Source organism: Anopheles gambiae, chromosome 3, assembly GCF_943734735.2.
Source record: "Anopheles gambiae chromosome 3, idAnoGambNW_F1_1, whole genome shotgun sequence".
In the NCBI taxonomy this organism is placed as follows: domain Eukaryota; kingdom Metazoa; phylum Arthropoda; class Insecta; order Diptera; family Culicidae; genus Anopheles; species Anopheles gambiae.
In genome coordinates, this window is record NC_064602.1 from 85430954 (window position 1) to 85449122 (window position 18169).

General features: G+C 41.5%; 1 protein-coding gene across 1 annotated transcript; it reads left to right on the forward strand.

Moving 5' to 3' along the window:
* The first annotated feature begins 6466 nt into the window (after nt 1-6466).
* Nucleotides 6467-17520, forward strand: LOC1271184 (esterase B1). Its single transcript, XM_309933.5, has 4 exons — nt 6467-7404; nt 7494-7760; nt 9833-10866; nt 16448-17520. The coding sequence occupies exons 1-4, from the start codon at nt 7108-7110 to the stop codon at nt 16701-16703; spliced, it is 1854 nt and encodes a 617-aa protein (XP_309933.5). The 5' UTR covers nt 6467-7107; the 3' UTR covers nt 16704-17520.
* Nucleotides 17521-18169: the final 649 nt, after the last annotated feature.

The following is an 18169-nucleotide window of genomic DNA, read 5'->3' on the forward strand; positions in this document are numbered from 1 at the left end:
ATCGCGTCCGCTGGCGTGGCTGGTCGGTCTTATCTAATTTCACCTGTTCTCCTTTGTACGTTTTTTTCTCTCTCTTTCGTTCTGCTCTCAGCAAGAGCAGGGAAATAAACGGAAAAGCGTTTTTTCGACCCCAGTCTCGGTACGCCCTCTACCATTAGCAAATTACATGTCTTCTATGTCCCAGCTGTCCCAGCATCGTCATCACACACGGTGAGTATGAGCCGGGCTGGGACCGTCATACGTCCTCTGCTGCAGCGGAATACTCATTCGTGACCGTGCTCATTTGTGAGTCTGGGGTTCTTTCTATTTGTTAGCCAACTATTCCAGCATGGTGTTTAACGTTTCTACACGAGACGGCGTGGGGGAATGTAGTGATAGAGAGAAAGAGAAAAAGAAAGAAAGCAAAACTGTACCGAGATAATCGTTAGAATGGTCTCCAGTGGGAGCTGACGAGGGGGGTTGGCTTACATTACATTTAAAAATACCGGCTTCATTTAAAGGGTAGTGGAAGCAAATGAGCGCCTTTGCTAGACACCTTTTTTGCCGCAACTCCGTTTTACATCTCGGTTCTGTGTTGTAGTGTTTTATTTATTTTTTCTCTCTCTCTGTAAAACTAGGTTTTATCTACCATTTATATCGTGTTGTACAGTGAGTTGATCCGTCGAATGAGAGGTTATCATATGACAATGATACGCTTACAATGGTAGTATTTAGAGTATGTTGGTCTGTGTGTAAAATAACTCTTTTAAAGTGTACATGAAAGCTACATTCTGCGAAAAGTTCTAAAGGTGACAATTGGAAAAATGTATGGGAATCTAGAGTCAACTCATCTTTTTTTATGTTAGAACTTGTCACAGTCTAACTATTTAAATGTTTGATTTGTTTAAGTGAGGTTTCAGCTGTTGTATACAAGAGCTGATATAAATGTAAATATATAAGAGCATCTTTTGAACCCAGAAATTTAGCATTTGTTGTTTTGTTGTTGTTTGAATGTTTATATCATTTTTATTTATTTGCTCAATTTAATTTTTTGTTTCTTTTCATTTTTTATTATGTTGCTAGAAGTTCTTTCGGTTATTTGATCATTATCATTATCATATCTTATGTTTTAATTTCTGTTTTTCCACTTGTTTTATATTTTTATGTTTTGCTTTTTTTATTTCGCATGTTGTGGGTGCATAACTTTCACTCATTCTTATGTCGTAAGTTTCTCATTTGCTTTATGTTTTTATAATCTTTTGTGATTTATGTCGGCTATGGATACATTTTAATGTTTTAGGTAGGGTTTTTCTTTCTTTTCTTTTCTATTCTTTGTACTTAAAGCTGAACTTTGTACCAAACTATTCGTCTTTATTATTTTATTCGTACTGGTAACACGAAGGACTTATTTTATTACCAACTCTAACTGAATTTAAACTTTTTAGTAAAATTCCAGAAAAGCTACCCGTTACGGGCGAGCTAGTGTGAGGAATGAGATGAATGTTTCCAACTCTGCCTACATTCCTTGTCGTAAGCTGGCATGTGTGTGTTTTTTATATGACACATGCATTCCATTTGCTTTTCCGGCACACCGTTCCTAACCATACCATATAGGTGCCAGTTTACGTACGTAACGTGCAGGCATTTGCTGGTGCTGCTGCTGCTCCATTTCGCACTCATTCCCAGCAGGACGGAGCATAATGATGCTAACGTTAGTAAATTAAATTTTGCTAAAATTTTCTTCCACCATCTAGCATAACGGGGACTCGTTCTACAGAGTTCTAAGTTCTTCACACAGACGGAAAAAAATCGCAAAAAAAAATCTGTACACTGTAGTTTGGTCCCGTTTTGTACCAGTAATTGTAAAACTGTGTAAGACTGGCAGAGAGCTTTTTCGTTCGTCTCAAACATGTTCTAGTGTTTCGTCTCATTTTCTCCTCAAAGCAAACGGTGGTATACATTTTTCCGAAGTTTAATTTCGGATGGAATTCGAGCAGCAGAAACTTTGGCGATTTTGTGAAGTATAATTTAAAGTGGCATTGGGAAGAGAAGAAAGTAGTCGTGGAGGAAGCGATAGTTAGTAGCAAATACATGAGGATACGTTTCAGGTGGCAGTAATTGAAGTGTAATTTACAGCTGTAAAAAGACTTTCCCTTCATTTTCTGTGAGCTAGATGAAGTCGAATGGTTGTTTGAAAAGGATCAGCATTAGCGTTTGCATTTGAATGCTTGCCTTTAAATAAAACAGTTACAAATCACTTTAACCATTGTGTAGCGCCCATGAAAATTAGCCTTCCCTTATCATGTCTTTCATTTGATATCCTATTCTCCCTATCCTAATATGCTTCATAATTAAAACACAACATAAACACAAATTTAATTGCCATAGTCAAACACCCGCCCGTCTCCGGTGGCCACATTGTCCGCTTCGATTACAAAAAAGGTCAGCAGGTGTTCACTACCACGGGGGTACAACACAACAGCAGCAAAAAAATATTAGAAGACAAATTTATGTTTTAATCACGCCCCCCTGGTTTTTGCCACCTGAAGCGCCATTCCCCAATCGCATCATTACCGCTGATGATGATCGCGAATGAGACAGCGTGAAATTGGAGGTAAATATTTGCAAACGTGTCACGAAACCTGTCGAACTCATCTTCACTGTGTCGGTGTGTTAAAAATTCGAAATTTGAAGGCAAACAAACGAAGGACGAAACAGGATAAAAAAAAAACAACAACTTCATCATCCTTAATGTCTGCAGTGCGGGGCCGGCTGATTTCCGTTGATTAGCGTTACGCGTTTGTGTGTTTGTATACGATTTTTTTTGTGCTACCGTTGGTTTGTTCCGAAGCAGTGTGAAAAACCGAAATCGACCAAGCGAAATGTCAGAGAAATGATATTACTTTATTTTTCCACTGAAGAGTGTAAGAAGCAGATGGAGAGGTGTGTGAGAGAGAGAGAGGGTGTGAGCAGGACTGTTACAGAAGGCTGTTCGAACCGGCTAAACGCCTAGCGGGGTGGACAGGACGCGGAGGCTAAAGAGCATGACGGCTCATAAATAAACATAGAAATCAGTCAATGCCAATGTGGACCGGGGTGTGGATTATGGCGTAAAGGACCTGGTCTCGGGCCTGTCCTTTGTGTTTCAGCTTCTTTTTTTTTTCTTCTTTTTGTTCGAGTTTTTGATGGGTGAAAATTAAACTTTTCCACCGTGCCGTGTGGATTTCCCGCAGTTTTTTTACCCCGCTGGTTTCCTGCCTTCTGTGACCGTTTCGTTTACTTTGTTTGCTGATTTGTTGATTTTTCTTTTCCGCGACCTTCTATTTCGATTTTCAGAGGGGCTGCCTCGTGTGTGTGTGTGTGTTTTTTTTTTGCTGATTTGTTTTTTTTTACTTTTACCAGTACTTCTGATGGGAAAAGAAGGGTAAATATTAGGTATCAAGTTTGCATGTTTGATTTGATTATTAACTTTTTTGTTTCTCTACATCGGGTATTGGGTGTGTCGGGTTGCAAGTATTTCAAACGGAGGGAGAGCCGTACATGCGTACAAATTATCCATTAATAGGGAGCGAAACAAAAAACAAAAAAACAAACGATTCAATGGAGAGGAGTGAGATGCAATATGTTAACTTTCTGGCATGATTCACCCATCAAACAGGTTGTGTGTATGTTGATGGTATCGGTTTGCCCTTCTATTATACGTTCGTTAAAGGGAAATTACGAGAGAGAGAGGTGTGATTTTTGCTACCAGCCCCGCCAAAACAGTTCCCTGGTCCGGAAATGCTCAAATCTTAAACATGACTAATGCCTAACGGTGGTGTGAAGCATTAAAAATAATTCACTTCAATCGCCAGCACTGCCCGCACAGGCCGAACCAAAATTAGCTTTCCCATCGTGCTGACAGGAGGCGCAACTGATGCGTTTGCAACAGACGTGAAGCTACAGACATGACGAATATGACCATGATGATTCACGCGCGGCAGGAGTCGTAGGGCCGTGAGCGATCGAAGGGTGTGAATTGCAAATACCAAGAACCGGTAGCTGATCATATGGGGGTGACGACGTGTCGAATGTTGGGATCGAACTGCAAGCACTATTTAAATTAATTAAACACATAACCGCAGGCAAAGAATAATTCATGTTGCTCTCAAAATTTGGTTTATGATAGACGGCGAGAAATATTTCTATTTATTGTTACTGTGATAATGGAAATCGTAAGTTGTGTAATTAATTATCCATACACGGTTCAACATTACCAACACATGAATGATGAGTTTTAAAACGTTTTACAGTCAATTGAAGTCTTGTTTGCTGCTACTAGCTAGACAAAAACTTTGATTTTCATAAACTAAAAATAACATTTTAAATATGTAATAAGCTAGTGAAAAGCATGGTTAATCCTACAAAGTAGAAGTTTGCTACTAGGCGAATTATTTGATAATGGTTCGTATTTTGTAGTACTTTCTTTAAAACCTTATTTTCTGATAATAAAAAATCTATTACTGCTCATGGATTGATCATCAAACCTTTTTTCATTGAATATTTTTTCTTCCTTGTATTAGATTTATGTGACGAGTTTAATCATTAGGGATCATCCAGCAATTACGCAACGTCAAAAATATGAATTTTCGTCCCTCCTCTCCCATATTGCAACAACGCAGGAAGGTATTTTTTTACATTATGATTAGTTTTTGCGTATCATTCCGAATCATTTACATTCAAAAAAAGGGCTAAAGTTATCGATTTTTCATGCGACCTTCACCCGCACTGACGAAATGTCAATTGTACTTTCAATAATAATATCCCTTGATTCAGTAGACAAAATATGACACCTCTATCAGTCAAACTCTAGCCGTGATGGTTCAAAAAGTGAAGCAATTTTATTCAGTAGCGAGCATGATCAAAGACAGGCATCATGCCACGACGAAAACGGATACTTTGCGGCAGTTTGTGGACTTCGGATCAGCTTGTCCGGCATCGACTACATCTTACTACTATCAGACAACAATCGGAGCATCGAAAGAAAGCCTGTTTCCGTATGGCCGATGGCCTTGAATGACAAGATGTCTCTCCAAAGGAAGCTGAAAATGAAGCCCAAGGGAAAAGCTTCGCTAAATCGCTACGTTCACTTGGTCGGAAGGTCAATGTAACCAGCCAAACAGTGAAAAAGCAAATGGGAAACATGATGCCACACATGTCAGGAAGCGGAAATCGCATCTACTGGATTCGGAGCTGTTGTTCATGACGTCATAATTCAATGCGATCTTTGAGGAGATGAAACGGTTAAATAACGATGTGATCCTAGTCAGCGTTTGCCGGTCCGTCGACCAACTGCGACCCATTCAGTATTTCTGGTTCTGGTGGAAAAAATGAGGTGGAATTAAATCGAAGATAGAACTTAAAACATGGCGCCTGTGCGCATCTCTTCATCCACCATAGCGAAAATGCCGGATAAATGGTGGAAGGCCGCTTGCAAGGTTGTATATTTTGTATTGCAGGTAATCTTTTAAAATCACCTTTCAAAGAAAGGCTAATGAACGTAGGTATCTGTTTTTTTATCCTACAGTCATCCGAAAAAAGTTGTAGGAAGTGTTAAAATCTGCCGGGAAATGTCAATCTCTTTACCAAAAACTTGCTTGAATCGTAAAGATTGAGGAATCATTGGACATGTTTATTCAAAATTATAGATTCACATTTTTCTTCAATATCATTGAATTATTTTCATCCTACTAGAACCCTACATTTGTTTTATGTAAAAAAAATCACCGTCGTTTATCAAACGAAATTTGAATCTTTTTAATAAAACGGATTCTTAAACCAACTTGTAGTTTTTGAGAAACTTGTTGTTACGTTACTAGGTTTCGTATACCCAACTCCACATGTGTAACACATCCTAACACTCGAGAGGTAACACTCTCTTCTCCAGTGAGCGTTACCTAATGTATGGATAATCCCTTGCTTTTGAAAACACTCTATGTTGTAGGCCAATAATAATGATGAATGATGTTATTTAACTTTTGTATTGTTGCTGATATAAAAATAACTGAAGCTTCTACTGAAGCAGCAGATCAAAACCAATAGGAAATGTTAATGTGACATTTTTACTATTCAAATTTAAAGGACATATAAAAAGTTTACCCCACAAAGGACTCGCCCACCATAGCGTATTCAATTCAGTTCCTTCGAACCGTGGTTTCAAATGTTGAGTGTGTTGAGCCGATCAACGATCCCACCGGAGAGAGTGATACTGTTCCCAGCCCGGCAGCTTGTACGGCGCTACACCGAGCACTCGCATATTCGCCTGCCAACCCCTTCACGTCGTTACAGACTGACGTCAGCACGTGTCCCAAAAGGATGCGAGCCAAAGGATGTGGCTGTACCGTTGCTTCCTCGAATTGATCTCTGGGGACGCATAAAAACATGATACACATGAAGCAGCTCGCATGGATTGCACGGTCGGGGTGGCAGTAGGTATAAAAGTGACATTTGGTCGCTGATTTTGGATTTCTCCACCAGTTAGTCGCTTGCGCTTGCGAAGGAGGTCTGCCGGGTTTTGTAACAACGGTCACGAGCGAAATCGTACAGCAAACGGGGAAAAAGGTCTTGCCCTCTCGCCAAATGTCACGAAACCAAACTAACAAGCGCGCGTGTAATTGAATTGAAGGTGGTGTACTGGCAGCTTTGGGTGAACCTTGCGAACAGCAGTGGTGGATCCGAAATGAACGCAACACAAACTGCACTTCCCAACGTTTGAACGTATTGATTTGAATTTCTGCCCATACATGCCCGCCGTCTTTCTACTGTGGGGTGTTGAAGCAAGTGTGCACTCGGGAGTGTCACTGGTGCGACAATGTGTTTGTGTGAGCGGTCCCGCTGATGCATTTGTGCATTTGGCCAGTGCCAGTCGCTAGGGAAGACGATTGCAGTTGCATTCGGTGAAGAATTGCACTCGGGTGCAATTTCATAGCGTTTTGCTGTGTGTTGATCGTGTTTTTGTGTGCCGTTCGTTCGTTTCTTGTGTCGTTGTAATCATCTCAGGTGGTTTAGGTGGAAAGTTTTTCGCTAAGGAATCTCTCTTCAGTGCAAATTGCGGCAGAACGTTCAACAAAATCTGAAAACAAACCCCGAATGGCAAACGAGCGATGCCCGCCCGCAAAGTGTCGTCTGCTGGCGGTCGTCTTGATAACGCTCACGCTGCTAGTAACGCTCGTGATGGCGCTGTCAGCGAGCGGTGGTACCGTGCCGCAGCACGACATCCCCACCCCACCGGACGCCAGTGATCCATCATCATCCGGCATCTGTATGGTGGCCTTCGATCACGGTCTTGCCATCGGGTCGCTGCGCCAAACGTACGGTGGGAGCAGCTACTGCGCCTACGAAGGCATACCGTACGTGCAGCCACCAGTCGGCAAACTTCGATTTGAGGTTAGTGCCGCGAAACCGCCTGCCAATGTTTGTGTGTTTGATTTAAGGGCTTGGCGATGATCGTTTTGCGTTTCTTGTTGTGTGTGCAGGATCCACAGCCGTACCAGTTGGAGGGGGCCCGGCTGTTTCAGAACGTCTCGAAGGCATGCCCGCAGGCGTACGAAGCACCGGCCCAGATGGAGAAGCTCGAGACGAGTGAGGATTGTTTGTACTTGAACGTTTACGGGGGCCGTTTGCCGGGGGCGGCCAAGCCGGATGATGCGCTGTGGCCGGTGATGCTCTGGATTCACGGTGGATCGTTTGTGGTCGGATCGGCACAGACCGACATCTTCGGGCCGGAGTTTCTGGTGGAGAAGGTGAGTTGGGGAGGAGGGAATAATCGAGAAATGGATGTAATTGGTCGTATATTCGAACAAAATTACTAGACTAAATAATTAGACGCAGAGTGTTGGTTTACCACGGGTTAGTGTAATAGATGTACACATTTGAGCATGAGCTAGTAAAATAGGTGTCTTGGGAGCTTAGGCTTTGACCTTCTCGTTTGTTTGATATGGTTGCAATAATTAAGAGTTAAATGGTAAATATGAATGAACTATTTTCAGAGATTGTGAAATTATTTTCACAGCCAATTGCATTGTCATTTTACATAATTAAACGGTGAAACGAACTGGATTTTAACTGCTGCAATTGTTTCTTTGTTGCCATCTGTTTAAAAAGCTGAATTCGTTTTCTAGGCCATGTTATTTTAGAATGGTTTGAAAAAGGGGTTTTAGTAAATGTTTCGATAGGTTAATTTATTTCGTTTATTCTTATGAAAGGATACTTAATTAGCATGAAAAATCATTTATTATCGATCAGATCAGATCGGTGTATTATAATCTAGTCGTACAAACTTTATCGTGGCTCACTAGTCTCAAATTGTCTTTCATCCATCAAACTAATTGATTGTAACCTTTATGCTTTAGAATATAGGCTTACCTCATAGGTATGTAACGCAATGAGTAATATATGATGACGGGCAATGAGTAAGAATTGTTCCTCAAGATACATTAGATCCCGTAGATGCCAATTATGCCAATCCTATATTCACAGTTCATGTGTTGCGTAGGTAGATTATGATTTAAGTTCAAATAGTTTGAATGTTATTTGTACTCTAAGCGAGAGCTTGAGCATGATAGAGAATTAAAAAAAAATGAGCTGAAAATTCATTCAAAATTCAGAAATATTCGGTGACCTTCTTATACTCAGAAAACTGATCAAACAAGTAAACTGATATAATACCACAAAGAAAAATCTCTGTATCAGCAATGATTCAAAGCACTTTAAATCCTTCGAACATTCGAAGTGTTGAAGCTGTTGTCTTTGAAAGGTATTTGAATTTGAATTTGAAGGTTTAAATTGTTCGATCGTTCATTCGTTCGTTCGTTACCTATGGATAATTAATAAGCAACTGATAACCACTATTTGTACAGGCAGGCCGTCGTCGGTTGCTGCACCATAGAACAAGCATTTGAAATTATCTTAATTAAGTGGCCCTTAAAATGTCTAAAATGATTCGCAGTTATTGAATTAGGCTATCAAATTCAAGGACAATCCTATGAAGAAGAATAGTGTATGGTATGGAAATCCTCTTAACAGCCACGTTTTTCAATTAGGGAAAAAGGATCTATGTTATTTAAATGTGATGTAAGTTTTTATTTTCATTTTGTTTGATTGAAACCTATTTTTCGAATGGAAAAGGACATTTTAATTACCATACTTAGGCCTTTTTTCTGCTATTTTTTTATGTTAACTACTATAATTTGAGGTTGTACAAACTAGATATAACAAACATAATTTAAAGTGTCACTCTAACTTTCCAACTTTTGATGTTTTCTTTGTACTAAAGGTAACATATGTTTTCTAATATGTGTTATAACTTTATAGAATATAGTGTAATTTGTTGATTGATATTATATTTTGATTTCTAATACTCTTTCAAATTAAGCAATACGGCCTTTTTGGACCGTTACTCCTGAATAAAAAACTCTTTCAAATCTGCACCATGTTATGGTTTTACAGAAATTTATCGATTTGTAGAATTTTGCCTAAGAAATTACTACAAAAGTATTGTTTTATTTTATCCGTTAAAACGAAGTTCCACACTTTTCTTGGAAACCCCCATGACCATCCCTCAGAGCGAGATTAGCGGTAAAACTTTCAAACCCCAAAATTTAATTCCCAACCTACGACCGGCAAACCCATAAAGCTGACAATCCGATTGGTGAGGCAGGCGATGCACGTCGCCACAAGAGCCGCCACGTCATCCACTGGTAGGCTCGTTTGGGGGGCGCGTGCCCACCGCCACACGCACGGATAATCAGCGATGGGGTTTGCAAAGAGAGAGGATTATGACTAATCGCAACAACCTCAATCGCTCTTCCTGCAGGGCATCATCGTGGTAACGTTCAACTATCGGCTGGCCGCGCTCGGCTTCCTCTCGCTTCCGGACCTCGGCATTAACGCGAATCTCGGCCTGCTCGATCAGCTCGAGGCGCTCCGGTGGACGGCTCGCAATGCCATCCAGTTCGGCGGTGATCCGACCCGGATTACGCTGTGCGGCTGGAGCGCCGGGGCGGCCTCGGTGACGTACCATCTCTACTCGCCCGCCGCCAAGGGCCTGTTCCACAATGCGATCATCATGAGCGGCAGCATGACGCAATCCTGGGCGTACGATTTCGACCCGGACCGGTGCGGGCGCGAGTACCTGCGCCTGCTGGACGCCACCAACCGCGAGCAGCTGCAGTCCCGCCCGCTCGCCCGGCTGATGGCGATCGAGCGCGCGTTTCACATCAATTTCTTCTCCCTGTTCTACTACTGCTTCCTGCCGACCGACGACAGCTATCGGCCGGAGCCGGAGCTGCGGATCGTTGGGCAGGATCCGTTCGCGCGGGTCCGGTCCGGGCCGCCGGAAAGCGACGTGCCGCTGCTGGTCGGTTACACGACGCTCGAGCACGGGAACTTGTTTCTGGAGCGCGATTTTTCCCACACCACGCCCAACTTCCCGAACGATAACGCGACCGTGCAGGCGCTGCTGGAGGACTACCTGGACAGGCGGGCGGCCCACGGCAACAGGTCGGTGCCGAGGCGTCGCTTCTATCAGGAGCTCGCGTCGGTGGCGGACATTATCTACGGCATACAGTACTTCGTGCGGCAGGCGGCAGCCCACAAGCGAGCGCCCCTCTACCGCTATCAGTTCGCGTACGATGGGGCTTTTGGGTACGCGAAGCATTGGTACTACCGGAACGAGATAGTGCGGCCGGATTTGCCCGGTCCGATGCACGGCGACGAGCTGGGCTATCTATTCACGCCTTTCGTGTACCGGAGGCACCGGGGGAAGGACATCGATGCAGGCGCGTACCGAACGGAGCGTCGTGTGCAGCGCCGGATGCTACGCCTGTGGTCCAACTTTATCAAATATGGGTAAGTGTGCGATGGTGCCTGAGGTCTGCTGGGGGTTGGTTGGTGCTTTCAAACGGCAACATTCATCAATCATTTCGATTTGGCACAGTGGGACATTTGTGGTGGAATTTCGGATAGAAAATGCTTTTCTAATGGTGATGTTTAGTATGCTCAAACACCTACTACAAAAAGGGTTTTTTTAAAGATACTGATTTCTTCTTATTCTTCTTGGCGTAATGTCCTACGCGGACATGTCGGTCTGTACAGACTTTCGAGACTTATTCAGCACCACGCCGGGCAAGTCTTTACTACGAAGGAACGGTCAATTGTGGACTTGAAGCCACGACGGGTTTTGTTATTAAGTCGTTCGACGACTGTACCACGGAACAGCCTTATATGTTTTTACTAATGTGTTTAGTTTACTTAATTTTTTTCAAGTTATTTGTGCTATGACCATCAAAGTACGCCTTCGGGGTTGCAAGCAGCGTTACCAAACGCCTAGATTTATGCAATATGTCGTTCGAACGGGTAGTTTACATGGAATGTTTTCATTGCAGTAAGTTTTGATCAATGCACTTTTTGCAAGAATTAATTTAACGTATACGAACTGGAAATGCATGACTTAAAAAGCGACTTCAGAATGTGCATAAATTATAACATACATCATCTATAAGAACATTGAAATTAAATCTAGAAACTTACTTGCGTCCAGGCGCCTAAAGGCATGCAATCTATGTATGCATGTGATCTTAACTGATGACCATTTACTTATTAAAAAAATTAATTTCCTCATAATTATATCATTGCTTCCTACCATAGTCGCTAGATGTTGTAAATAAGGGCATAGTATTTTGAAACATATTTTGTACTAGCGTGTATTCTTTCAATCATGTAACATTTGATGATATACAATGTTAGCATAAATTTAGGCTTCTAATGTCAAATTCATATACCAGCTAATACTGACTCAATAGTCTTCAATAATCTGTCAAAAAGTTGTGAGAAATGCTATTCTATACATCTAGACGGGTAAACAAGCGTATGATCATCAATAATTTATAATTTATTTTCTCTCTTGTTCCCATGCTTTTCACCGTGATATGTGTATATCTTAATCGATTACATTTTTAATGAAGTTTCACTGTTACTGCTCGTGACACGAACTGTCTCATTTTTGTCCACCTATCGGTCCTTTATCACGAACGTGAGACGTGGTATATCGCTTTCGATATACCTTCAAACAATGACGACGACACGTCAAAGAGTGCGCACAGCGCACAAACAAACCAAACAACCAGACAAACTTTAGCAAGTAATTGAACACGGCAGCATCGGAGTGGCGGCCCCGTGTGCGGTCCGTGACAGATATTTAATTGAATCATGTGATCCCGGGCGCCCGTCGTTCGAGCGCTGTCGTTCATGATGTTTGGCGGGGTTAATTTCATGCTGGGAAGGCCTCCGCCGGGATGGCCCGTTGATGGCCGGCTGGATGCTGAATTATATTTGCTTTATTCATACTCGCGCTTTATTTGCGCATTTCCAATGCAAATACTGTCACCCCCGCCTCGCGGGAGCATTCTCCAGGGGTTGACAGGCGATGTATCGAATCCATCCATCAGCCTGGTTTGAAATTGGAGAACCACACAGGTCGGTTTGCCCATGCCCCCAATAGACAGGGTACTCGCTAGTGTAATCAATCATCAGACCGGTAAGCCATCGAGCCGAGTGGCTGAGTGTACTTTTGTTGATGTACTACCTGGGGCTGCGACGGTTAAGAATGTTGTGGCACGGTTTTAATCAAGCGGTAAAAGGAGCTTACTTTTCTTTGTGTTTGGCAGATGGGCTGGCAAAGAGCTGTAAACCAACCGCATCTTATGTCTGGCGGCAGGTCTCATAAAGGATTCAAAAGTCATTAAATTTTTGAAGGCAAGTTTGATTAGATGGTTGCAGTGCGGTGGCGTGATAAGAAAATGTGTCGTGAATATTTAATAATTTGATAACATTTTCTTCCATTTGAGGACGTGTTAGGGCGCTCGAGAATAGAGTATGGTGATGTAATTTCGAACGATTTGATGTGATGTCAAGTAATGGTAAACATTTGGTTAAGCTTGCTGTTTTTTCTTAGTAATCTCTTAAAACAGTGCATTTGATGAGTTCATTGCATAAATGTAGGGGCTTCATCATGCGTCATGCTATAAACTTATACAGTTTCGCCTGAAAGTAGGCAAAATCAAAGATAAATTCAATGTTAGCAATCAGATTTAAAGTTGATCGTTTTTAAGTTGTAATTGTTTCCCACCAAGCTACCCATAATGTCCATCTGTCCGATGTTCATGCATGGAAATCATTAAAATCATGCAGGAAACACACCACATCGAACGCTGCTGGTGTGATTTTTTGCAAACCCATTTCCGTCAGCACGGGTACGAGATTCTCTTCCGCTTTATTTCGAAACTCCACATCGGCTGCGCTTGATTTCATTGATTTAAACTAACCCTAACGGCGTAGACTGATGCAAAATGGACGGCATACGGCGAATGCTCACGCGGTGCCGAAAATCAGTTTTGTCTGATGCGTCAATTTAAATGCGACTTCTTGTAGCTCTACCCCTCCTGCCCTCTCGATCTCTAGCTCTTGCCTGCTTCTTCTGCACAAACAGCGGGGTGAAACTGTTTAGATAACTCATTTTGCATTTATTTAGAGGCAAAAACCAGCGGGATAAAATAAACGAAGTTGACGAAAGCAAACAAAACGACAAACGCTAATGCGATTTGTGCCGCGAATCAATCGCTGATGGACTGCTGCTCCTTCCTCCGATACGGTTTCGAGGGTTTATGAAGCTGAAATGTTGAGCTCTTATTGAACGAAGGGGAGAAAAGGGAGATCCCTGGTTGCCGTTCGTTTCGCTTGACAGATGAGTGGTATCTGGCAAATGGCACCGGAAGGGTTTTTTCGTTATTTTGATGCATTCAGCAATGGACAGGGTGAATAAGAAACATTGCAGGTTAACCGGGGTCTCCATTTGTTAGTGCTTCAGAATCATTTTAATGAGAATATTTTTAACATTATTAGATGAATAATTTTGTTTGCCCTGATTTTTTTGTACCAGGTAGCATTTAACAAGTTCCTATTGAAGGTTTGCAACCTTTGAGGATGATAATATGAGTGGACATACATTTTAAGAGAACCAGTGAGATAGAGAAAGATATATTTGTGTGACATATTGAGCTATAAAAAATGTATACAAAATGATTGTAAATGTAAATTATGATGTAAATTTAAAATTCATTAGATGTTAACATAAAAAAAGTTTATTAATTCTAAAATTCAACAAAACAATTACGGAGCTGTTGGGAAATTTTTACGAAGCGGTTAAATTACAAATCCTAACCAACAGCGATATTTCAGCGAACGGTATCGTCGATGTAATTGAAACAGATCATAGGGTCTGGCTTGTTTCTATGTCTGGGCACACGTGAAAAAAAACCTAAACTGGATGTTCATTGAATGCAAGGGGAATGGAAAATTCTTTTTTTACCATTCTACTGCTGTAGGACACAGTTTAGGTCTTTGGTAGGACAATTGAGTATGTTATGCTTCCGTGTGGAAGTAGGCTCGTACCTTTGGATATATAATGGATCTGTTTAGGCTCCGGTCTGGAAATGATCAATCCGAAAAAGAACAATATTCGTCGTTTTAGGATGCCCTTAGCCCTCTCTGTCTCACTCTTACTCTCTCTCTCTCTATCTCTTTTGCTCGTTTGCTTACGATCAACCATTGTTATGCCCCTTATCAGCCGTGTAGAGGCAATTCAGAACGATTACCGTCATTATTAGCTTTTATGCCGTTTCAAACCGTTGGGTGTGGTTTCGATTCCTTAGGGCTGGATGGCAAACTAGTCATCTCACGGTTCTATCCAAACTCCAAACCGATAGTCAATTCGCAACGGTGACGACAAGCAGATAGTCAATTTTTCAGCATTCAATTTAGTCGGCGCTAAAATAGAGCAAAAAAAGAAAAATCCACCCGAAGGAAATCACTGTAAATTGGCCAATTTATCTGTTCCACTTGTTCGGTTGGACTTTTTTGTCTTTTTCCTTAACCATTTCTTCAAACATAACCCCTTTCTTAGGGCGTATTGTTTGCGGCAAAAAAAAAAAAAAAAAACGGGGAAACGAAAAGCCAACGTCGACAATTGATAAATTTCATGAATATTCAAATCGTTTCCGAATGCACCCATTCAACCCGGTTTCATGTACGTGTGTGTGGGTCTCTCTCTGAGTGCGATTTTTTGAATTGGTTGTGGCGTTTTTGTGGAATCAAACTTTTCAGTCGTGTGTTTTTTTTTTTTGGCTGGTGGGCTGGAGCGTATTGCAAAAGCGAACCGGATGAAAGACGCTTTCGTGCTGCGGAAAAAGCTTGTAAGCGCGCTTGTGGAAAGGACTGCTCTACACTCGATTACGAACCATTACACAAATTTGTCATTCTTTTCCGAGGGAAATCTTACGCTCAATCTTTGTGCATGTTTTTTTCTTGGTAGCAGCTTCGATTTGTGGTATTTTTTTCTTATTTCGTGGCAGTACAGTGTGAGGTATAACATTGTGTTGTTTTTAGGGGGAAATGAAATTAGAAATAATAATTAAATTGATTTAGTCAACAACCCGTTTTGATTGTATCCAAAAGTCTTTTAATCACTATGTAAGTTTTGCAGAAATTATAACCTTTTTAAATTAAAGATCAAATAAACTAGTTTTTTGCTGTTTGTATCGAATAATGTTGGATAGTTTAAATTATTAAAGGCTTTTATCAAACTGAAGTCAATGTTGTATAATTCGTGTATAAAAACAGTTAAAAACATTTTAAATAAATTTGTCAATTCTAGGTAAACTGTTTCATAATTAAAATAGTTTTGCTGATTATCATAAAATATTATATCACTATTAATCTCAACCCATGAACTGTAATGGGTCAGTATGTAATTTGTATCTCAAATTCCCCGTCATTTTGTACCTCAAATTGCATAAATACATGTACATACCTATTGCATTAAGTATGTAATCTGCTGAAGATTCTCATGTCTTATGAATTCATCTCATGTCTTATAAAATCAACAAAACAAACCAAACATCTTTTCTTATATTCCAAGTAAACTTTTTGTATCCCTACTTATAACCCCTGCACTGTGCACTGCTATCGCAATAGATTTTCAAAATCCGATCCACTAGCTCAGCTTCCGGCGCTGGGTGGCAGAGTTTTGGTCGATGGAGTTGCGATGTTATTCGCGATTGTTAGCGCGAGGCAAAAGCCCGGAAGTGCGGAGTGAAAAATATACCTTCTTTTGTCCGGATCCCTCACATCGTCACGAGATCGACTTTCGGTGTCGTATGTTGTCCGGAACATGGTATGGGAAAGGAAACGTGTCCTTTCGTTTTCCTCGTGGTGTTTTTTTTCCTTTACTTTGCTCGGCAGAGGGTAAAACGTTCCTATTCCACTGTCACCAAGAAGTGATTTCTTATCTAATATGATACCCTTTTTTTACATTCTCTTTCTTGCTCTCTCTCTCTCTCTCTCTCTCTCTTTCTCCCTCGCTCCCGTTTGGTAGCAATCCGACACCGGTAACGTCGAGGCAAGGCAACGGCACGGCTGGACGACGGATCGTCCGCTGGTATCCTTACAACGATCCGATACCGGAACGAGCCAACCACTATCTTCGGATCGATCGGCGGATTCAGCTGCTACCGGAAGCGGATGGTGAAAACCCGTTCCATCGGCTTTGGGAGCGCGTGTTCCGGTGTCTGTACGAGTTCGATTGTGAATTCTTAAGTGCCGACAGCCCACCCGAGGACGTTCGGCGGTGAGTGTGGCGGTGTGCGTTAAAATGAAGGGAGAAAAGTGTGTTAAAAATCTGTGCGTTTTGCTCCGGTGTCTATGAAAGGGGTATGGAAAGAATAATACACCCACAATCCCTCCATCCCATCAACATTTCTGCTAGTGTGATAAAGAATAAGTCGGATCGATGCTTGGTCCGCTCGATTGTTCCGAAGAAAGAAAAGAAAGTAAGCATCCTACACACATCCACACGCACCGGGTGGAAAGAGAAGCTTTCTTTGCTGTCCGGAATTAGGATAATGCGTGCTTTGTGTTCCTGTATGCTCCCTGCTTTAATCTGCCCACCGCTGGCAGAACCATCCCACCGTATCCATGTTCAGGTGAATAAAATCGACAGCAGAAAAGCCGATCAGTGACAGTAAAATGATTGCCAGGTTGACTTTGTGGCGAAGATGATGATGATGATGATGATGATGTAGTCGAAGATGGATCCCGGAACATATTCCACAATTCCGATGCGTGCAGGTGTGTGTGTGTGTGTCATCTTTTTTTTATTGTTGGGAGTTGCTTTTCGACATTGTTAAGAAGATTTATCGGCGAATGAATGTACAATAAAAGGGCAGGAAAAGATGTGTCTGCACCGTTGGAAGTTTTGTTTATTTTTTATGTTCGGGTTTTTTTTATCACTTTCTTCAATGCATGAATGCAATAAAAGCAATGAAAATGTAAGACATGAATTGCTAGGAATTGCGGTACCGTTGAGCTGTGATTGTTATGGGGATTTGCTCTTATTTACTTGCGCCTTTTAAAACGAGCTAAACGAATAAGGAAGGAGTATGCAATAAATTTTTGGTAGATCCTTGAGTGGATATGTCGGCCTACGTAAGGCTTTCGAGACTTATTATTCAGTATCACGCAGATAGTGAGTTCTGACTACGGAAGGACAGTCCATCTGAGGCTTGAACCCATGACGGGAATTTTGTTAGAACGTTCGAATTGACGACTTTAACACGGGACCGCCGTTACAGAGTATGGTTTGTCGTGAAATCATTAGTTGCTGATAGTTTTTGAGGTTGGGTTAACACGCAATACGATAGACCTCGATAGACCTCGAAGAACTGACATTCCTGCTAAGCGTTAGTGAAAGAGAACTTAATCAGTTATGCAAAATTTACATACTTTCTTGATTTTGGTTAACTAATGTAGTGGAATACCTAGTAAGTACTAAATATAGTACATCGGATATAGCATCATTATGATATGTAGCTTGCAATCAACCACTATCTCTCTCTATCTTGATAATGCTTGATCTTAAATTACAGAATTGTTTGGTCAATATGCTTAGTGGTAATAGACCTGGTATGGGAATAGTAATTCAACCCAAGTGTAGAATTACCTTACTTTTGTAAAAGTTGACCCAGTTCTAATGAAGTTCTTCACTAAATGGAATAAAACGCCAAAAGGTATGCAATGTTCGTTTCAAATGCGAATTTCT